At 46.7% G+C, this 23,523-nt stretch overlaps 1 protein-coding gene and 1 long non-coding RNA gene across 3 annotated transcripts in view; one reads left to right on the top strand and one right to left on the bottom strand.

The window, feature by feature from the left end:
• The window catches only part of LOC115087455, a 28,135-nt gene extending 10,150 nt beyond the window's left edge, over window positions 1-17,985 (bottom strand). Inside the window, exon 1 of the long non-coding RNA XR_003855527.1 lies at window positions 17,846-17,985. This is a non-coding gene — a long non-coding RNA (uncharacterized LOC115087455). The remainder of the gene's footprint in view (window positions 1-17,845) is intronic.
• A 1,094-nt stretch (window positions 17,986-19,079) lies between these two features.
• Window positions 19,080-23,280, top strand: TUBA1B (tubulin alpha 1b). 2 transcript variants are annotated; one of them, XM_029594666.1, is made up of 4 exons: window positions 19,080-19,232; window positions 21,375-21,597; window positions 21,708-21,856; window positions 22,091-23,280. In XM_029594666.1, exons 1-4 carry the CDS (start codon window positions 19,230-19,232, stop codon window positions 23,069-23,071), a joined length of 1,356 nt encoding a protein of 451 aa, XP_029450526.1. In that variant the 5' UTR covers window positions 19,080-19,229; the 3' UTR covers window positions 23,072-23,280. The 2 variants fall into 2 exon arrangements, with proteins under 2 accessions (XP_029450526.1, XP_029450527.1); XM_029594667.1 differs by lacking the exon at window positions 19,080-19,232 and adding an exon at window positions 21,035-21,052.
• The last annotated feature ends 243 nt before the right edge of the window (window positions 23,281-23,523 follow it).

The raw sequence follows: 23,523 nt of genomic DNA, 5'->3' as shown, positions 1-23,523 counted from the left end.
TGGACCTCAAGTCGGTCAACCGCCACCTGAGGATTCCCCACTTCCACATGGAAACCTTACGATCTGTAATAAGGGCGATACAACCAGGAGAGTTCCTCACATCCCTGGATCTTTCGGAGGCCTACCTACACATCCCAATTCATCAGGACCACCAGCGCTAGATACGCTTCAAAGTCCTGGACTGCCACTACCAGTTCCGGGCACTACTCTTCGGGTTAGCCACAGCACCCCAGACGTTCACCAAGGTAATCGTGGTGGTAGCGGCAACACTGAGGAAGGAAGGAGTCCTCGTACATCCTTACCTAGACGATTGGCTGATCAGGGCAAAATCACCAGAGGAAAGCCACCAAGCAACCAGCAGAGTCATAGCTCTACTGGAGAGCCTAGGATGGGTGGTCAACACAAACAAAAGTTCCCTACAGCCCTCACATCGTTGGAATACCTAGGAGTCTGATTCGACACCAAGGAAGACAAGGTCAGCCTGACCCCCACAAGGAGATCAAAACTGTGGAACCTGGTGCAAACCTTGCTGAACGATCCACGTCCCACAGCATGGGATTACCTGCAAGTCCTCGGGCTGATAGCATCCATACTGGAAGTCGTGCCATGGGCGTGAGCCCACATGAGGCCCCTACAGCGCTCACTTCTATCACGGTGGAATCCACGGTCCCAGAACTACACCGTATGTCTATCACTCCCAGGCAGAGTCCGGACCCAGCTACGGTGGTGGCTGCAGGCCAGCCACATGAGTCGGGGATCAAGACTATCCTCCCCAACCTGGACCCTACTCACCACAGATGCCAGCCTATGGGGATGGGGAGCACACTGCAAGGAGTTAACCGCCCAAGGGCAGTGGAACGCAGAAGAGGCGGGATGGAACATCAATCGCCTAGAAGCGCGGGCAGTCAGACTAGCCTGTCTGCGGTTCGCTCACAGACTTCGGGACAAAGCGGTCAGAGTAATGTCGGACAACGCCACAACAGTGGCCTACATCATCCAACAGGGGGGAACCAGAAGCCAACAGGTGTCCCTAGAAATAGACCCCCTGATGGCTTGGGCGGATGCAAATCTCCAGGAGATCTCCGCCGTCCACATTGCCGGGAAAGACAACATCGCGGCGGACTACCTCAGCAGGGAAAGTCTAGACCCAGGAGAATGGAGGCTGTCGCACGCAGCCTTCCAAATGATAGTGAAACAATGGGGGACACCGGACATGGACCTTCTGGGAAACAGATCCAACCCCCAAGTACCCAGATACTTCAGTCGCAGGCGGGAACCGCAGGCCCAAGGGATCAATGCCCTGGTACAGACTTGGCCACCGAAGTCCCTGCTATACGCCTTCCCGCCGTGGCCCCTAATGGGCGCAATCATTCACAAGATACAGCTACACAGGGGACTAGTTCTTCTGGTGGCTCCAGTTTGGCCAAGAAGACCGTGGTACACAGACATGAGAAGACTACTGGCAGGGAAAGCCCTGCCACTGCCTCCACACAGGGACTTGCTACAACAAGGTCCGATCCTCCACGAGGACCCAGCTCAATTCTCTCTTACGGCCTGGCCATTGAGAGGGCCCGCCTGAGAAAGGGAGGATACTCGGGTGCTGTAATCGCACCCTCCTCCGAGCACACAGGTTCTCCACATCGTTAACATACATAAGGATTTGGAGAGTATTTGAAGCCTGGTGTGAAGACCACGACGTCAAGCCACGCGCATCTAAAGTTCCCGTGATCCTGGAATTCTTACAGAATGGACTACAGAAGGGACTGTCCCTCAACTCCATCAAGGTACAGGTGGCCGCATTGTCATGCTACGGCTCCAAGAGCGAGGGCAACAGCATAGCTTCTCACCCGGACGTGTCACGCTACCTGAAAGGAGTCAAACACATTCGCCCACCACTAAAGTGGCCGGTACCTCTGTGGAAACTCAATCTCGTTTTTGATTTCCTAGCGGGAACTGCCTTCAGACCCCTCTGAGGCCTGTCCTTCTGCCTGTTAACCTTAAAGACGGTGTTTTTTGCTGGCAGTTTGTTCAGCCCGCCGCATCTTGGAGCTACAAGCACTGTCCTGCCGTGAGCCGTTCCTCAGGGTCATCCCGAGATCCATCCAACTACGCACGGTTCCCTCGTTCCTCCCCAAAGTGGTCTCACACTTCCATCTTAACCAGACCATCTCGCTACCATCGGCAGATGACTTGAAGAATTCGGAAGAAGCCCGTAGTCTACGCCACCTCACCATCGGCAGACTCTTATCCAGATACCTGGAAATGTCTGAACCCGTACGAAAAACGGACCACCTTTTCATCCTTCACAGCGGAAAGAGACAAGGGGTAGCGGCCTCGCGGGCAACCATAGCCTGCTGGATCAAGGAAGTTATCAAGGCGGCCTACGTAGAAGCAGGCAAGCCACCGCCTCTACAAGTCAAGGCCAACTCTACCAGAGCCCAGGCAGTATCCTGGGCAGAAACTAGAATGCTGTCACCTGCCGAGATCTGCAGGGTGGCGACATGGTCCATCCATACCTTCTCCAGATTCTACCGTCTGGATGTTCAGGCTCGGGAGGACACGGCATTTGCAAGGGCAGTACTAAGTGGGTCACGGGCAGCCTTCCACCCGATTCGGGAGTAGCTTTTATACATCCCATTGGTCCTGAGTCCATCTGCTACACGCTAGGAAATGGAGAAATTACTTACCTGATAATTTTGTTTTCCTTAGTGTAGACAGATGGACTCAGCATCCCACCCACGGTTGCCGTTACGCATGGTCTTTCAAATAATTCAAGGGTAAGCCACGTTTTCACTTACCTAGAGCATCCACCCTACCGGGTGTCGACGCTTTCCGGTTGAGCACACTGGCGGTCTCCAGCTTTAGTCAATCAACCAGTTCAAGTTAATCAAGTTATAACGTTTAACCAAGTTATGAAGTTATTTGAGTTAATCAAGTTATTAAATTAATCAGTCAGTCACACATATATCCACAATGCTTTTCGAGGAGAATACTGAAGAGCTGCACTTCCTGCAGGGGTATATGTACTAGAGGCTGACGTCAGATTGAAATCTGATCCGTCTCCAACTGCTAACAGGAGTACACTATACCCATTGGTCTTGAGTCCATCTGTCTACACTAAGGAAAACGAAATTATCAGGTAAGTAATTTCTCCACTTTTTACCCTGTTTCTTTTTTAGTATAAAACGTTTTTTATTGAACTGAAACAGTTGGATAAACAAAAAGAATCAGAGACATAGTGTTTCTTATACATCCCCGATCTCCAAAATCGAATCCTACGCCTCAGCCCATCTGTCCCATCCAAAAAGAAACCCCCTCCCCCCACCTCCCCAAACGTATCCCCTAGCAACATTAGTACATAAAGTCCATTGGAGTCCTCAAGTAGAGAGTTCATGGGGCACTAAGCCCTAATCAGTCATTGAGTATCAGGCTGCGTGCCCGGTGTGGTAATGCCTGTAGATATCCATTCCAAATTTGAATAAATCAACGGCGTTGCTGCGGGCAAGTCTTTGAAGCCAATTGTCCATTTGCATCATGCGGTGCAGGTGAATACACCACATCCAAAAAGAGGGGGAATCAGAGTCCCTCTAGGTGATTAGAATAACCTTTTTCCCCACCGCAAAGGCCTTTCTCAAAAACCAGCGGGGGCCTTAACCCCGAACGAGCGGCTGGGGGATGCAGTCAAATAGGATCATATATGGGGATATTGGAAGATTGACCTCTAATAACTGCCTCAAATATCCCACAATCTTCCCCCAGAACATTTGAATACCCGGGCATGCCCAAAAGGCATGGAAAGAGTCCCTGTGGAGGAATGACATCGCGGACAAGTCGCAGTGGTCGCCAACTTAGCATGGAAGGCAATTTGTGGTGTGACATATGCACGTCGGAGTAGCTTGAATTGCATTTCCCTATAGTACATGCTGCTAGTAACTTTAGTCAAATTTTTCATACAAGCCTTGAAAACTGCTATAGGCACCCAAAACACTCCATCACGATCTCAGTGCTCCATGGAAATTTGATAAGAATCGGTCGCTAAACCTTTAGGCAGCCCCTGGTAGTAACTAGACAGGGATGGCACATGTGAGCTTCCAAGCAGGAAGAAACCTTCAAGGGCCTGAAAATGGGACTGTAGCTTAGCAGAAGGTGAGATAGAAGTGAGATAGTGACGAAGTTATAGGTAACCAAAGAAGTGACCCCTGCACAACCCATATATATCCTGAAGCTCCTCAAAAGAGAGCATCTTATCTGAAGCATCTAACACTTGGCCTAACAGGATAATGCCTTTCACATGCCAGTCTCTGAATACTTGGGATTGAGAGCCTGGTGAGAAATTAGGATTATCCATGATGGGTGCCAAGAATGCGCAAAATGCAGGAATTCCAAGCTGCTGAGCCAGGAATCGCCATGCGTGTCGAATTGGCGCTATTAATGGGTCTTGGAGCACTGCGCTGGAGAGAGCCTGTCAGGGGCACATGGGTACAAAGTGTAGGTCCAACAGGGCTACCAAAGTATGTTCCGCCAAAAGGGCCACACAAGTGGAATCCCCAGAAACCCAGTCTCGGATCACACGCAGATTAGCTGCGATATTGTAACGGAGCAAATCCGGCACACTCATCCCACCCAAGCCCCATTTCAATTTGAGCCAGCGTAATGGGATTCAAGCCTTCTTGCTCTTCCACAAAAAATTGCGGATAAGTTTATCAAGGGTCCCCAGGTCACTGCGGGTTAGAGAAAGTGGGGAGTTCTGCAGCACATAAAGCCACTTAGGCAAAATGATTAATTTGAATAAATTGATGCGCCCCCCCAAGAGATATAGGGAGGTCTCGCCAATGAGTCAATTTGTCCCTCATCAGGTTAAGTAATCTGCAAATATTTAAGGAATAAATGGCCTTCAAATCAAGAGAAAGATGAACCCCCAAGTATTTAATGGAGTCTGCTGCCCATTGTAGAGGAAATCGCCCATCCCAACGCTCCCTAAGAGCCGGCGGGTAGGCCAAGGCCTCCCACTTGTCCCAATTTATTCTCAGATCAGAGAACGTACCAAAAGCTTGAAACAATTCCAGAAGGGCAGTCAGGGAGCGCTGTGGGGAGGTAAGAAAAACTAAAACATCATCTGCAAAGGCAGAATATTTAAAAATCTCCTTCTTCATCTGGGAGTAAAACTGCACCCCCCCTAATATTCTGGGAAGCCTGCATCGCCAGGAGCAGAGGTTCCATGGTAAGCAAAAATAACAGAGGGGATAAGGGACAACCTTGGCGAGTACCCCGTAGCACTTGAAAGGGGGAGGATATCATCCCATTTCGGAAAGTGAGGCTACGGGGTCATGATAAAGTAATTGAATAGCTTGAAAAAAAAAAACCCATGAAACCCCATGGAGGTAAACAACTGGAACATAAAGCTCCACTCAACCCGATCAGAAGCCTTTTCAGCGTCCAGACTCACCACCAGAAATGGGATGTCTGAACGCCAACACAGCACCATGGCCGCACAACCTGCCGGATATTAGTTAAAGCGTAACGCCTTCTGACGAATCCCACCTGCCCTGGCTGAATTAAGGTTGGCAAGATGCTCCCCAATCGATCCGCTAAAATTTTTGCTAAGAGTTTGTGATCTACATTCAGTAAGGAGATAGGACGATACGCGGCCGGCCGCAACGGGTCCTTTCCAGGCTTTGGAATTAAAGTCACATGTGCCATGTTACCATGAGGGGGGGAGGATCCCTGGTCTATCAAATTTTGAAACACCAATGGGAGGAGATCCGTAAGAGGGTCCACTAAGCATTTGTAAAACTCAGAGCTAAAGCCATCGGGCCCAGGTGCTTTTAACTTTTTGGCAGTATGAATAGCTGCCCGAACCTCCTCAGCCTTAATAGGTTCATTTAACCAAGCTGCTGTGCCACAGTGATGGAGGGAAGATTAAAATGGGCAGAAAACTCATCCCAATTCTCCTGGTTCCACCCCTCTGACTTATAAAGAGAAGTATAATATTCCTGAAAAGTGGTCAGGATGTCTGGAGTGTTAACTATTTGACCTCTAGAGGTCCATAGAGCTGGAATATGGTGGGAACCTCTAGCGGATTTGACCAAATTGGCTAGCATTTTCCCTGACTTATTTCCAAACTGTTACAACTTAAACTGATAGTACAAGACACTTTTTTTGCCCTCTGATGGAGAAGAGAATTAATTGCTGTTTGCAAGGAGGTATAAGCTGCTCGACGTAGCGGGGACTGCTAAGCTAGTAAAGCCCGTTTAGCCTGTTGGAGTTGGGCACTGAGAAGTAAAAGCCTTTTATCCAAGGATTTTCTCCAGTGGGCGACATGAAATAATATCTCCCCTTAATACCGCCTTCACGGTATGCCAGAATAAAACAGGGTCTCCACTATGTTGCGCATTCAGTACTGCAAAATCTTCCCACCTCTCCCGCAAGAATACTTGGAAAGAAGCATCCTCCGCTAAAAAGTAGGGATATCGCCAGTGTTGCACCATAGGACTAGCAGGGGTTACCCACAGTTCCAACCATATGGGTGCATGGTCGGAGATTATATCTCCAATCCCGGCTGAGGAAACCTTGGAAAAATAATGCGCGCTAACAAAAAAGTAATCCAGATGAGATTGAGTCGCATGCGCCCTCAAAAGATGGGATAAGTCTTTTTCAAAGGGATGGAGCTTCCTCCAGGAATCCACTAAATGTAAGGTATTTTCCAGAAAACGAAGTTCTTTACTGGGCTGTCCTGTGTGAGCCACTGTGGAATCCCTATCCCAGTCCGGGTCGCGTAAAGCATTAAAGTCCCCTCCGACCACCAGTACCTTGTCTATATATGGGAGAAGCAATTTGTGTAGCTCTTGATAAAAAGGAGCTTGGTGTGTATTAGGCGCATAGACACAACATAGTACCATTGGGACATGATTCAGCTCTGCTTCTAAGAGCAGATAGCGGCCATTTGGATCTTTAATCTCATTCGAAACCTTAAAGGAGAGATTTTTCCAAATTAAAATGGCCACCCACGCAGCTTTAGAACTGGCAGATGCAAAGTGAACTGCTCCCACCCAGCCGTGGCGTAATTTGGCGTGCTCCCCATCAGTCAGGTGCATTTCTTGGAGAAAAGCAAGATTTGCCAATTTCCACTTCAGGGCTTGTAAGATTTTAGACCTTTTAATGGGAGAATTGATACCACATACATTCCAGGATAGCATAACAGGTCCTTGATTAACCATTTTCATAAACAAACAGAATTAATTGAACATGACATTTCAATTTTAGGGGGAGAGATGGCCGTCCCAGCAAGGACCATCTCCCCAGCAATCGAACATCAACTACTTGTAGACACTGAACAGAGAAAATAACAGTACACAACCCACTCAACAATCCCCAGAAAACAATGATCGCATCCATAGAGATTCATGTCTCCCACCAACCCACCCACTTTCCCTTACTCACCCACCCCTCCCACCCCTCCCATCCCGCAACCCCCCCCACCCGTTCCCAAACCCCATCCTCACTCCTAAGAGTACAATTAAACCCCCTCCCCCCCCCAATTGAGATCACTCAGGATGCTAGAGACTCTCACACCCCCCATCCAACCCCACCTCCATGTTGTTTTATTTTTTTTCTTAGTTAAAAGGATAAAAGGAACCCCGAAATACAAACCCCAAATAAGGATCAAGAAAGGAGAGAAAAAACAGGGTACCAAAAAGACAGAGCAAACATAATGCAGGCGGTAAACTAAGGAAGACGATGGACTGCCATCCTGCATTAGGATCACATAGCAATTGCCTGCTTGTATGTCCAGGCTTGGCTTGAGGCCTGTAAACTGTAAAAAGGAAAGTTTCTGATGTCCCCTGAACTAAAAGAATAAGCATGGCTGGTAAGAGGCATCCAATTATGCAATGTAAAATGTATAACAGGCCCAAGGAAAACAGAGATGAGAAGGGAAACATCCAACCAGCCATGAATTCAGGAACAAGCGATGAAAATCACCACGTAGAAAAAACAAGAGCTGACTAAGAAGAATCATCAGGGCTGCTCTCCCACAGCTGCAGCTGGCCCGGCAAGAGAAGTGACATAATCCCGAAGTTCTCCCACCACTGTGAACCAACGAGGACCGCCTGGGGTGGATACCCTCACCTTAGCCGGGTACACGAGAACCGCACGCTGTCCCAGGTTGTGAAGTTGGGCACAGTAGGGAGAGAGGGCTCGACGTTGAGCAGAGAGTGCCACCGAAAAATCCTGAAAAACCAGGATCTTCTTACCTTCATATAGGAGAGCCCTCCCTCCGCGTACTGCCTGTAGGATTGCTTCTTTATGCGCGAAATTCAGGATTTTAGCGATGGTGATCCTAGGCCGGTCTTGCTGTGCCCACCGCCGGCCTAACCGATGCGCGCATTCCAAACGCAGAGGGCCTCACGCCGCGGGGAACTGAAGCTCCCGATTCAGCCAGGTCTCCAGTGTGGTTGAGAGATCGCGCTCACCAAGCTCCTCCAACAGCCCAACAAACCGGAGATTTGACCGGCGAGACCTATTTTCCAGGTCTTCGAGCCAGTTAGTATGCTGTGCGATCACGGATTGAAGTTGAGTGACGTCAGAGCGCATGGTCTGGAGGCCATCTTCCGCTTCTGAAATTCTATGTTCCACTTCTTGAAAACGCTTATCGTAGCCAGCGAGAGAGGTATTTAAATCGGCAATTTGGTTCAATAGTTTTTTGAATTCTGGCTCTAGGGCCGCTACTACCGCTGCCCTGATGTCAGCCCAATTCGCCGGCACCGGAGAATCGGAAAGGCCTGTCTCATCCTCTAATAGCGCATCCATAGGCCTCAGTTTTTCTCTGTCTCTCTCCTTATCTTTCTTTGCTGTGCGCATGGACATCGTGGGAATCTAAAAAGGTTTCCCAGAGAATACCGCTGATAGCACAGTCCAGGCGCAAAAAGCAAGCTTTGGTGGTCAGAGATGGGGCTGGATGGTAAAGTGGGGAGCCAGCAGAGGTAAGCTACATCCGCTCCCCTACACAGTGTCACGTGATCTCACCCTGTTTCTTTTTTAAGCATTCATTTAATGATCACTCACTCATAAGCAGCTAAAGTGTTAAATTATCTTCCAATTTTCAGACAGGTTGGCATGCACAGTAGGTAGGCCTTCTTCAATAGAAAGGAAGCTCTAGAATGAGGGGTTATTGGATGTGGGTGAAAGGAGGTATAAACGGGAGAGCAATTTAAGGAAATATTCCTTTATAAAGAGGGTAATGGATAAATGGAACAGTCTCCCTGTGGAGGTGTTTGAGACGAGGGCAGTATCAGAATTCAAAACATGGGGCAAGCAAAGAGGATCTCTTGAGGAGACAGGATTATAAAGCTAAGCAAGAGGTGTGGATGGGTAAACTAAATGTGCTGAATAATTTTTATCTACCGTCATATTCTGTTTCTATTCCAGACTCCTTGTTTACAATTTAAACATTTTTATTATTAATATTTTAAAGAGCATATATTTTTTATTGCATTTGAACTGTAATCTAATGTGTAACAAAGAAATGCTATCTACAGTAACCCTCTAAGCATGACTGCTTTAGTGCCTGGATAATAACATAAGACATTCCATAGTGGATCAGACCAAGGGACAATCAAGCCCAGCATTCTGTATCCCAACAGTGGCCAATCCAAGTCACAAGCACCCAAACATTAAATAGATCCCAAACTACTATTCCTTATTGATTAAAAGCAGTTTATGGACTTCACCTCTAGGACCTTATCGAAACCTTTTTTAAACACAAGACAAACTAACTTGCCACATCCTCTGGCAATTAATTCCAGAGCTTAATTATGCATTGAGTGAAAAATAATTTTCTCCGATTTGTTTTACACGAGCTATTTGCTAACTTCATGGAGTGCCCCCCTACTCCTTCTATTGTCTGAGAGAGTAAATAATCGATTTACATGTACCTGTTCAAGTCCTTTCATGATTTTATGGATCTCTATCAAATCGCCCCTCAGCCACCTCTTCTCCAAGTTGAATAGCCCTAACCTCTTTAGCCTTTCCTCATAAGGGAGCCATTCCATGCCCTTTATCATTTTGGTTTTCCTTCTCTGTACTTTCTCCAGTGCAACTATATCTTTTTTGAGATGCGGTGACCAGAATTACACACAATATTCAAGGTACGGTCTCACCATGGAGCGATACAGAGGCATTATGACATCCACTGTTTTATTCACCATTCCCTTCCTAATAATTCCTAATACTCTGATTGCTTTTTTGACCGTCACAGCACACTGAGCTGACGATTTCAATGTATTATCCACTATGATACCTAGATCTCTTTCCTTGGTGGTAACTCCTAATATGGAACCTAACATCATATAACTACAGCAAGGGTTATTTTTCCCTATATGTATCACCTTGCACTTAGTTAAGAGAAGTAAAATGCATTTTCTTGGAAAGATATTAATATTCTCAGGAGCCTTTCTATTTGCCAATCCTTAAATACAGCTTTTTAGTGAGTTAGGAAGCCCCTCCTCCCTGCAGTGGTCGGCTCCTAGCTAGGAAACATTTCCTAAGCTAACTCAGTAAAACAACTCCACCATTAAATGATCTGCTTTTAATTTAACATTGCTTCCTATAGACAAGACAAAATACATTGCTACAGTTACCTTATGTCACACCTTTTCTATTTTAAGTCTGTGAACAGACTGAAGGGGAAGAAATGAAAAAAAAGCACACACATTTAATAGAAGAAAAAGCTGGACTGATATGGCTCATAAAGATCACAATTTAGTTTATAGAAATAAAGAAAATGACATCAAATAGAGTCTGCAAGTCCCATCAAATCTGCCCATTCCTCAAACAATACTACAGACCTTAATGTCTGGTTTTACCCTTACATCCTTGCATCAGAGGATTATCTGTGCTTATCCTAGGATTTCTTGATTGTTACTGTTTTGGTCTTCACTAGGTTGTACAAAGCAGCTACCACACTTCTTACGATGAAATATTTATTTAAGATATTACTGATTATCCTCAGCATCACTGGCCTGGGAGAGTCTGAAATTATTAGGTCTTAGAAGCTAAACAGGGACATACCTAGTACATGTATGGGGACCACCAGCCAAGACTAATTGCTGTGGACGGCAATGGTAAACTTCAGCAGTATTTTATCAAGACAAGGTCATAAACATGGGGGGGGGGGGGGGGGGATGACGACTGTGATTGACTATCCCTTGAGACCCAGAAATGGGTAAAAAGGATAAAAAAAAACAAATTCCTGAGTTATATATCATAACCTCTTGTTTTAAAATGTTCTTTCCATTGGAAAATGCTTGACTGTCATACATAATTTATACCTTTTAGATATTTGAATGTTTCTATCCTATCCTAGGCAGGGCTGATGCTACCTCTTCTGCTGCCTGTGCAAACAATTACTATGCTGCCCCTCCCACAGATTATAATGGAACCCTTCATGGGCTTCTCTTTTATTTGCCCAAAACTAACTTTATGAATGTCTGAACACCGTTTATAATTTCATTGGGGTTAAAGTAAGGAAAAATTGGTTCTTACCTGCTAATTTTCTTTCCTTGAGTCTGTCCAGACCAGAGGTGGGCAAACATTATTTTTAAGCTTGCCCACCATTACTGGCACTTATCAGAGCTGTGGATCAGAGTCCCCTTAGAACTTTATGAGCGGTTGGGTAGGGAGATGGGACCCCCTTAGAACACCATGAGCGGCAGGGAGGGGCAGTTACACTGGCAATTATACCCTGCAGTCAGAGGACCAAAGCAGAAATCATACCAATAAAAAGAATAACAACACAATTAACAAATAGAATTACAGGGAGTCCTCGTTGAAGTACTGGACAGCTAGAATGAATGGCCATCTGGATGGATGCTGTTACGTTCAGCGGGCTAACCCCGCAAACCACCACCCTCACCTTCAGTCTCGGGCTGGCCGCACTGTCCCCCCGACATGGATAATAGTTGCAACCCTCCACGCAGGGGGACACCACTGTCCGGTGTGGCGAGAAGCCGTTGGATTCTCATGTGGCAGGATGTCGTCAACACCTAGATGCACGCACGCGTCACTGCAGCTTTTCAAAGGACTGCACCAGGAAAGCCTTTGCGGTCCCTAGAAATGACATCATCAGTGCTGCCCTATAAAAGGGTAGCTTCCCAGCAGCAACTTGCCTCAGCAACAGGTCCAACTACTTCTTAGTAAAGTGTGTTGCTTCCCAGCGTTCCTGTCTTCGTTCCAGCCTTGTCTTCAGTCCTCGTCCAGCTTGCCTTAGTCTTTGTCCTGCTGTCTCCAGGTTGTCTTCTGTCTTTGTTCCAGTCTACACCATGCTGCCCGGTTTGTTCTTGCCTAGAATCCTCGCCCTGCCTATCTGTCCCTCTTCACTTCCCTTGGACGGATACCTGGTATTGACCTCAGCTCAGACCCCGGATACACCTGACTGCTGTCTGACAACAGCTTAGACTCCGGATACCCCTGACCGCTGCCTGCCTCTGACCACAGCTTGGACCCTGGATATGCTTGATCGCTGCCTACCTCTGACCACTGCCCAGAACCTGGATATGCCTGATAACTACCTGCCTACAACCCAGCTACTACGGATCTTCTCTTTTGTCATCAGCAGAGACCCCACCTAAGTCCTGTTGGCCCTGGTACCAAAGGCTCAACCTGAGGGGAATGTGGGCTGGTATAGGTGAAATCTCTGCTTCGCTGGGTCCACCTGCTGATGGTAAGAACATGCAGGGCTCCTCCCTACAGGTAAAGTCAATCTTGCCTTGGTCCAAGGTCCACAGACACAACAGATGCTCTAGCAACAGCACAGACACATCCCACCACAGTCTCATCGCCACCTCAGTTGGTGCCTTCTTTCAGGCCAGGTCCATCGCTTTCTCCTCCTCCACATTATCACAGGGATCCCAAGGAGTGCCACAGATTTCTTAATCAGTGCTGCCTGTTCTTCGAACTTCATCCAGCACTATTCCCTTCAGACAAGACCAAGGTTCTATATCCTCTTGCTACTGGGAGGCATTGCTTTCGCCTGGGCATCACCCTTGTGGAAGCATGATGATCCCTTGCTCCTGAGCTTTTCCAAGTTCCTATCCCAATTCCGCATGGTTTTCGAAGAGCCCAGGCGATCATCATCACAAGTTGTGGAACTCCTGCAGTTGCGACAAGGCTCAAGAACAGTGAGGAGTACACTATCCAATTTTATACCCTTGCCTCTGAATTGCAATGGGGTGAAGACAGTCTCTCTGCCATCTTCTGGCAAGGCCTAACTGGAAGAATAAAAGATGGACTGGTCAGCCAGGAAGTTCCCATGACATTGGACTCCCTCATCACATTGGCACACTGCATTGGCCAGCGATTCCAAGAGCGGGCACAAGCGAGCAAGGCTTTATACTGTCCAGTCACCCTAGCACCCACTTCCAATGCCCACTGGCACCACCGCCGGTTCCTGAGGTTAATATGCCCAAGGAGCACGTGGAGCTGGGCCAATCCAGACTTTCTCCAGAAGAAAAACTCTGGAGAAGATGGCAAGGTCTGTGTCTAAAATCTACAAACCAAGCCCCAAAAAACTCAGAAATCTGAGGTAACTATAACAAAATCAAAAAACACACCACACTGTTCCTCAGTATAATTTTATCACCTTCAATTAGCTGTATTCTATATCAACTATTTTTGTAGGCCCTTTATGGGAACAACTTTAAACCAACTGATAAGATGTATAACCTTTTGGTCCACTTTTATTTAAATGTATTTTTTCTTTTTTAGTGTCCATAATCTATGAACTTTTCATGTTTTACTTAAAACACAGTCCCAAACCGTGAAGATCCTTAGGACGGGTCACATCTCAAACATCCTTAGAATGGGTCATATCTCAAACATCATCTTAATTGCAAAAATCTCTAATGAGAGCCGTTTTTACTTATCTTTTTATCTGGAGGCTAACTCTGCTCACAACCCAGACATGGCCATGTTTCGGTATAAGATCTGCTTCAAGGGGTTTCACAACTCCTTTCAAAAAATGCTATTTCCTTCCAACATATGTCCTATAGTACCACAGATCAGTCCAGACGCCTGCCACATTGGGAGTGACCAGGCTTCTCTTGAAAGCCCACTTGTTTTCGAATACACTACTGGCTGAAACAGGATACACGTTTCTCCTTATCCTGCTCATACATTCTCATGTACATAATTATATTGATCATTTCTTTCTTGTCCTTTGCTTGACATATCCGTAGAATCATTACATGTTTTCTGCTTTGGTAATTTTAATATTGAAGAGCTGCAGTTGATACACCGAATTAAGAGGGGGTGCTCTTGAAGTTTTTCTCTGTCTCCATCTGCTGGAAGGGAGGCAGCTGCCCTGTGTAGGGTTGCCAACTAGCTCCAGATTTTCAGGACAGGTTGATCCAGTCCTGGTTTTACTCTCCTGAATGCAGGTTCTTCTAGTCTTGCTGTTGTGTCCGTCGGTCGCAGACGGCTGTGACCGCTCTACCTTACCTCTTTTTCTCCCCTTTCTCTCTCTTTGGGCAAGATAGCTGTCTCCGGTGCCGAGTGCCTTGGCATTTCCAGAACAGCATGGGCATCCACATCTGCCATGCTCACTCCCATGGCCTCCTAGGGCGCGAGCGCACACATCTCAGACGCTCAAATACACGTCATGGCGGGAACTTCGAGGGCGGCCCCACCGCATGACGTCAGTACCTCCGGGTATATCTAGCCTCTGCTTTCGCTACCAGAGACTTCGCTTCGTTACTCTGCCTGCTCTAAGCTGTTCGCTTAGACGCTACTTTCACGCTAAGGGCCTCGCTCCAGCAGAAGCTCTAGACACCCGCTCCTCAGGGATCTCTCGCTTCCAACTTCCCTTCGGGGTCCTCACTAACCAAGACAACCACTCCTCGGGGGTTTTTTCTATTTTCATTTCCAGGATATTGGACCACTGGGTACTCGCTCCTCGAGGGCCTATCTCCTTCATATCCTGCAACATGGACCTTCGGTCACACCATTCTACCATCAGGAAGACGCCTTCTCTCTGTGAGTACCTCTACGATCCAGCGCTCTAACTCCACCCACCAGCCGCAGCGTTACCCGCACTGCGGGCTCCTGCCTATCGTGAACATCTGGGTGAGACTATACTTCTGACCCTGTTGAGCGTATTGGCACTTTGTGGATCGGTGAAACATAGAAACATAGAAATGACGGCAGAAGAAGACCAAACGGCCCATCCAGTCTGCCCAGCAAGCTTCACACATTTTTTTCTCATACTTATCTGTTTCTCTTAGCTCTTTGGTTCTATTTCTCTTCCACCCCCACCATTAATGTAGAGAGCAGTGATGGAGCTGCATCCAAGTGAAATATCAAGCTTGATTAGTTAGGGGTAGTAGGGGTAGTAACCGCCGCAATAAGCAAGCTACACCCATGCTTATTTGTTTTACCCAGACTATGTTATTCAGCCCTTATTGGTTGTTTTTCTTCTCCCCTGCCGTTGAAGCAGGGAGCTATGCTAGATATGCGTGAAGTATCAGTTTTTCTTCTCCCCTGCCATTGAAGCAGAGAGCTATGCTGGATATGCGTGAAGTATCAGTTTTTCATCTCCCCTGCCGTTGAAGCAGAGAGCTATGCTGGATATGCGTGAAGTATCAGTTTTTCTTCTCCCCTGCGGTTGAAGCAGAGAGCTATGCTGGATATGCATTGAAAGTGAAGTATCAGGCTTATTTGGTTTGGGGTAGTAACCGCCGTAACAAGCCAGCTACTCCCCGCTTTGTGAGTGCAAATCCTTTTTTCCACATTTCCTCTTGCTGTTGAAGCTTTGAGCGATGTTGGAGTCACAGTAACCATGTGTATGTTTATTGAATAAGGGTATTATCTCCAGGCAGTAGCTGTCATTCTGGCGAGCCACCCACTCTTCATTGACGGCCTCTTGACTTTATGGATCCACAGTGTTTATCCCACGCCCCTTTGAAGTCCTTCACAGTTCTGGTCTTCACCACTTCCTCCGGAAGGGCATTCCAGGCATCCACCACCCTCTCCGTGAAGAAATACTTCCTGACATTGGTTCTGAATCTTCCTCCCTGGAGCTTCAAATCATGACCCCTGGTTCTGCTGATTTTTTTCCTACGGAAAAGGTTTGTTGTTGTTTTTGGATCATTAAAACCTTTCAAGTATCTGAAAGTCTGTATCATATCACCTCTGCTCCTCCTTTCCTCCAGGGTGTACATATTTAGATTCTTCAATCTCTCTCAGTGCCTTACCTTCCTGCTTCACCATCTATTTACAGCAGTACAATAAAGACTCTATCCATTCTGTGTCTGCTATCTGTGTCAGACAATCACAGTGGTTCCCCACGGGACTCCTCCCTGTGGGTGGAGTCATCTCCACTGCGACCAAGGGTCCACAATGCCTCGAACACAACACTTGCTTTTCTTAGAGAATGCAATAGGGTAATCAGAATAAGTCCCAGCAGTAAGGTAAAACCAGGCCTGGATCACCCTGTCCTAAAAATCTGGAGCCAGTTGGCAATCCTAGCCCTGTGCAAAAGCACAGTGGGTTGCGCCAGCCCTGTTTCTAGGGTATACCAATTTAGGTCTTTAAACAATTTTATGGGGATTATGGAAAAGAATCTGCACTATTTTGGTAGCCTTCCTATAGACTGTGTCTACTCTATGACCTTTTCCACATACACTGTCCTATCTCACAAATATCCGTTTTTCCCCCTCTTCTCTCCCCCTCATTCCTTTCTTTTCTTTCCCTCTCTCCTCTCCATCCAATTTCTCTTTAATTTTAGTTCCCATTTCTCAAATTTCTCTCCTTCTTCCCCATCAAGATGGAACTCCGTGGCAGCACAGGAGCACATGCAGTGACACTTGCTCCTTCAACTCACCCCCCTCTATTTTGAACAAGAGGCATTTGGGTGGCACAAAGAAGGGGCCCCACGGGTATCAACAGCAGTGCGCATGCACAGAGTCTACATCTCCTGGCTCCGCCCCATAATGGCTTAAACGATGGTCGACTCTATTTGCTGGGGCAACGCAGCCGGGGGCGGTCTCATTAAGTGCAAACTTCCGGTTCCGTATACGTACGTGAAGCTTGGCAAATCTGAACGCATTACACATAGTTTGAGCCCCTGCTGTGGAAGATTAAGATCTATCTGAATGCCCAAGAAAAATAAAGGGACCTGTCTCATGGTCACCCTCACAGTGAGAGAAAGGGAGAGAAGTCGATTGCCCCCCCCCCCCCTAGCCCAGTGGTTATTCTGATCGCCAGAGTAAGAACCGTCTGGTGCAGTGTAAATCCAGTTCATGGTCTGTAAATCTATTGTATGATGGGGAAAACTGCAGACAGTAATCTTGTCAGCCAAGACACGTCCGCAGACTGTTGAGTGGATGGGGTGCTGACGTCTCCCGACAGTGGCAGAACAAGTTCCGTTCTGACTAATCTTTTGAGTAAAGCCGGAGGAGGAAGCGAAGTTTAACTCCTTCAGGTTCGGACCATAAGAGAACTTTGTCGTCGCCCCCCCCCCCCAACAAGAGGAGAGAGATGGATATCCGCAAGGCAAAATTACTGGAAATTCTCGTGACCCCCGTTAAAGACAGTGCTGAGAATTTAGGGGAGCATACAGATGGGTAGATTTCAGTGGGCTGCCAGCGGATGAGTCGCTGGCCTCAAGGCACTCTAGCGGAAAAAACACAAGCGGGCGCCATGTCTACTGCCCCCGCACTTCCTCCTCTGGTACTTGCAACTAAGAAAAGACGGGCGGTCGATGATGGATTATTTTTCATTCATTCATTCAGGTATTTAATTACTGATATGTTTACTTAACTTTCCATAGCCTACAGGAGTTGAACTGACTCACCCCTTTTATCTCTCTTTAAACTCGCTACGAACGCGCACCTCCCATCCACTGACAGTCACAGGCGCGTGCCCCGCAAAGGGCGGGAAGACGGCAGTTGGACACGTGCGCGCGCGCGTTCTCGATTCTGCCGCAGGACTGCCGCGTTCGGCGCGCGCTTATAGTTCATTGCAGCGAAATGGGGGAAGCGTTCCGCTTTCTCTAAGCTAATGGAAGAGATTCCAAAGAAAAATACGTTTTCCACATTAGCTTTCTTTTGGAAAATAGCCTTTTTTTTCCAGAACGTACTATTTCGCGGGGCGGCAAAAAGGCGTGCAATAGTTAAATCGTAAAAGGCGGGTCCCATTCTCCCCCGCAGCAGCGGAGCCTATCACTTGAGTCTGCTAGAATAGAGGATGGCTCTAGCATTCTGTTTCTTTCGGTGATGCTGGAGCCCATAGCATGTTATCATGTGTTGCAGATGTTGAAGAAAACAAATCACGTCCTAGTTTAAAAAATAAATAATAGTTCAAGAGCGAGCAATAATGTCAAGTTATATGCTATAATGTATGTAGGACAGATGTCATACAATGTTATAGTAGAACTGTTGATTCAATCTGCTTCGTCTGGTGGGTGAATTGGTTACTTTATAAGCTGCCGTACTGGTACGAGAAAGACCTGTGAACATTAGGATCAGGCCTGCCACCCATTTTTGTCTGTTAATGGCGAGACATGCTGCGGCAGGTCAGGCCTCGAGAGTCGCAAAACTGCTATAATCCTCCCACGCTGCGGAGACTGGTGCAGAGAAGGCGGAGCCCTTACAGACTGCAGATTTCCCGGTGCTTTATATAATTATATATTCTTCAGTAACAGAACCATTTGTTTCATACTAACAGACTAACTAGTCTAGAAATGTACGCCAACTGCTGTGAAACTGGCCCACCTACAAACCACGCTAGCCATTGCTGAGGAAGGAGCCCTTGAGATCCCAAAAGCATAAAACATTCTCTGATGGTGTCTCCAGGCTCGCTACTATTGCATCTAAATTGAAAATACTAAACCAAAATAATACAACTTTGGTGTTTTACAGCCGCATTTTTACTTCCTCTCCCTAACCCTCAGCACTAGATAGACTAGCCACAGCAGCAATCTTTTAAACGCTGCAGTCCAGAAAGTTAATTTGCGGATGATCCCTTGTATTCCGCCAATCCCCTACAGCCTTTGGCTATTAGTCTAATTCATTCTTCGGAAGCCACGCCTCCTCCCTTATATAAACGCGGTCCCGGCGCGCAGTTCCTTATTCTGTTACTTACATCGACTCTTAGCTGTCTGATAAAGTAACGTTTCGTCTTTACTTTTTTTTCCTCCCTACTTTTTTTTTTATTGCTATTAACTTTCAGCGTCCATCATGGTGAGTTGTTTGCGTACTAAGCCGCACTTCTTTTAAATCTTGTAGCCTATAATGATTAGGAGAGAGGGCTGTATTTCTAGTGGTGGGGCGGAGGGTAGTTACTGCGCAGGGGGAATTTTAGCTGGGCGCTGGAGGTGAAGTTTTCTTTCTGGAGAAGACGTAAAACTGGGGGAGCTGGTACTTGTAGGATCAGCTTTGTTTTGGGGCAGTATTGACAACGTTTCGAAAGGCTTTCGGAAAGAGAGCCGAAAAGGCGGGCTGCAAACGGCTGCTCCCGCGCCCACAGAGTACGCGCCTTTTGGCGCGCTCCTTCATGCCTGCGCGGGCGGATGTGCACGCTCTCGCCAGACGTGGCGGGTTAGTGACGTCAGTACTCTTAACCATCGTTTTTTTTTAGGTTTGGGGATGTGGGAGGAGATGCTGTCGGCTGGGTATCGGGGGGCAATCTACTGGTTCCACTATGCCCCGCGTGCGCGGAAAATCGTGATGCGCCGCTGATTACTGCACCCGAGCAAGTCCTTCTGCGATAGTGTGCTGCCCCACCCTGATCTCTTAACTGGGAATCTCTTGCACTGGTTGGGGTGACGTAAAGCTGCGTTTTAGGCGTCTGTTTAAACCGAGAAAGAGATTTGGTACAGAAGAAATATGGGGAAAAAGGGATTGACCCTAACACTAGCCGGAGATAGTCGTAGTCGGGTCTTAAATATCCTTGCGGTCCTGACCCAAGTTTGTGGGTTTTTTTTTTAACTTTCTGCTGGGACTGGGGGCCCCGGTTAGCTTTCTTCTGAAAAACGGCATCTGCCACTGTTAAACTGTTCTTATTCTGAATGCGTCTCTATAACGAATCCTATTGAATTGCCTTAAGGCTAAAGGATTCTTCAACGCCTGTGTGCTGACCTGAGGGAGTAGCTGATGTTGTCCACCGAAGAGAAACTGGAATGGGTGGGACAGGGGGAGGTAGCCTAATAGCTAGGGCAGCTGGGCTGCAGGATTGAAATCCTACTGATGCCTCTTGTTGCTTTGAGCAAAGCACTTCCCCCGCCATTGCCTCAAGTATAAACTTGGGAACTGCTCAGGAATGTACATAGGTGAGCTAAAAAAAAAAAAAATTTAAGAGGACAATAGTTTCCTGCATTTACTTTATTAGATTTCTCCTACAAATTTGGGCTCTCCAAATTTTGGAAAACTTTTCCACATCTGCTAAATTGGGTCCAGTGGAACTGCATGGAGAAAAGCTTTACAAGAATTTTGTATCACACTATAGTTGAGGTACTGTCAGTAAATATATGCAGGGTCCTTAGGTAAAAATGTTAGGTTGTGGAGCAATTTGGCTGAATATAGTATTACAGGATGATTTAGCAGAGAAGACCTAGGAACTTTTAAATTCCATGGTCTGCCTTCATGACTAACTTAAAAGGCTTCCATTACCATTTGTCCCTGGGTGGGGCTGGTCAGAAAGTGGGAAAGGGAGTTGTGCAGCATTTGAATGAGCAGACTGTATGCCGAGAAATCTGATATGGGTTTTCAGGGGTTGATCCAGTCATGCTGGTAAGTTCCTACAGTAGGAAGGGCATCGAGCTACCTAAAATTGTAGGCTGCTTGCCTATGCCTTCTGCTGTCAGCTGACTGCAGCAAATGGTACGATTTCTGGGACCAAACAGCTGCAACATATATATAACTACTGCTTTTGTCTGAAAAGACTATTCACTTTATAGGCAGATGCGTGGACACTTAACACCAGGGAGTTTGCACCCCCACTGGCTAGGCTCTTCTGAGAAGATATCAGGCAGCCTTTTTCATTTGTTCCTCAATCTAATATGGTAATCTGATCCACTTGTCAGAAGTTCAGCTGGAAGACAAGCTAAGTTTACTAGACACTTGTAGTAAGAATGGCATTTTATGCAGTGTGCCTTTTGATATATTTAGTAGTGGCTCAGGTGAGCAGTAAAACAATGACATTTGTCATCAGTAAGTTGATGGTGATGTCATAAATGTAAGCATAAACTGTTGCTATGCAGTATCACTACTTTCCACATATCCCTTTGACAGTTATAGATGTCCTTGCAGCTTTCTAGATTTAATTGTTTTGTTGCAGTAGTACTATTACAATCTGTTTTTGTTTGTTTCCTTTTCATTCTGTAGCGCGAGTGCATTTCCATCCACGTTGGCCAGGCTGGTGTCCAGATTGGTAATGCCTGCTGGGAACTGTACTGCCTGGAACATGGGATTCAGCCTGATGGTCAGATGCCCAGTGACAAGACCATTGGAGGGGGAGATGACTCCTTCAACACTTTCTTCAGTGAAACTGGAGCTGGAAAACATGTTCCCCGAGCTGTTTTTGTAGACCTGGAACCCACTGTTATTGGTGAGTGCAAAACCACCAGATGTTTGGACAACTTCTGGATTTTTTTAAATCAAGACAGTGGACTTATTTTTGTCAGTGTGGTTATGTAAAAACTTGTCTGTTTCCCTTAGATGAAGTGCGCACTGGAACCTACCGCCAGCTGTTCCATCCTGAGCAGCTCATCACAGGCAAAGAAGATGCTGCAAATAATTATGCCCGTGGACACTACACCATTGGCAAGGAAATCATTGACCTGGTTCTGGACAGGATTCGCAAGCTGGCAAGTCCTGGGTTTTTGGCTTTTTTTAATCTGTACTATTAAACACCTGGAGCAACATGTATAAAACATTGTCAAATGTTAGTATGCAAAAGTTTTAAAGTTCTACATTTCTACCATGAAAGATAGTACTAGAAATTACACACTTAAGTATAGGTGCAAAAAAAAAAGTTCTCCCCTTTATACAGGGAGAAAAAGATTAGAATGTAATATGGTCCTCTTTTTGTTCCTTTTCAGGCTGATCAGTGCACAGGTCTTCAAGGTTTCCTGGTCTTCCACAGCTTTGGTGGTGGCACTGGTTCTGGTTTCACATCTTTGCTGATGGAGCGCCTGTCAGTTGACTATGGCAAGAAGTCCAAGCTGGAATTCTCAATCTATCCTGCTCCTCAGGTTTCGACAGCTGTGGTTGAGCCCTACAACTCTATCCTGACCACCCATACCACCCTGGAGCATTCAGACTGTGCTTTCATGGTAGACAATGAGGCCATTTATGACATCTGCCGCAGGAACCTGGACATTGAACGTCCAACTTACACTAACCTAAACCGTCTTATTAGTCAGATTGTGTCCTCTATCACAGCCTCCCTCAGATTTGATGGTGCCCTGAATGTCGATCTGACAGAGTTCCAGACTAACTTGGTGCCCTACCCCCGCATCCATTTCCCTTTAGCCACTTATGCCCCAGTAATCTCTGCAGAGAAAGCCTACCATGAGCAGCTTTCTGTAGCTGAGATCACAAATGCTTGCTTTGAGCCAGCCAACCAGATGGTGAAATGTGACCCACGCCACGGCAAATACATGGCTTGCTGCCTTCTGTACCGTGGAGATGTGGTACCCAAAGATGTCAATGCTGCTATTGCCACTATCAAGACCAAGCGTAGCATCCAGTTTGTGGACTGGTGCCCAACTGGATTTAAGGTTGGCATAAACTACCAGCCCCCTACTGTGGTGCCTGGAGGTGACCTAGCCAAGGTGCAGCGTGCTGTATGCATGCTGAGTAACACCACAGCTATTGCTGAGGCCTGGGCTCGTCTGGATCATAAGTTTGATCTGATGTATGCCAAGCGTGCCTTTGTGCACTGGTATGTGGGGGAGGGTATGGAGGAAGGTGAGTTCTCTGAAGCCCGTGAGGACATGGCTGCTCTTGAAAAGGATTATGAAGAAGTTGGTGTAGATTCAGTTGAAGGTGAGGGAGAGGAGGAAGGGGAAGAATATTAAGAACCTATCCTGTTACTGCCACATGTGCTTTGTTCATCAAATGTCTGCTATACATGTTTTTCAAACTGAATTTGTAGGTGGTGCCATGCTGGCATGAAGGATATTTAGTGACCATCTGTTGGCATTTTTTACTGCTCAAGTCTCTGATCATGTATGTCACTATCATTTCCATGAAATAAATGGCTTCAGAAACGAAGATTGTCTTTTGAGCTAGTACTCTTCTGCTGTTCCTCTGTACTTGCAGCTCTGTTAGGTGGAAAACCAATTTTTATCCTTCCCTTCAGTAGTGAATGGGGGGTGGGGGGGCTGTAAACATTGCCATCATTAAGTAATGCACAACACAATGCAGAAGCCTGCATTTCAAATATTCAGTTCAGGTAATTCAAATAGTCCCTTCAGATTCTTTTTACATTGGCAGCTCCATTGCTTAGACAAGCACAGAATTTAAGAAG

The sequence above is a fragment of the Rhinatrema bivittatum genome, chromosome 3, assembly GCF_901001135.1.
Source record: "Rhinatrema bivittatum chromosome 3, aRhiBiv1.1, whole genome shotgun sequence".
Classification (NCBI taxonomy): Eukaryota; Metazoa; Chordata; class Amphibia; order Gymnophiona; family Rhinatrematidae; genus Rhinatrema; species Rhinatrema bivittatum.
This window is presented reverse-complemented; position numbering and strand designations above follow the sequence as displayed.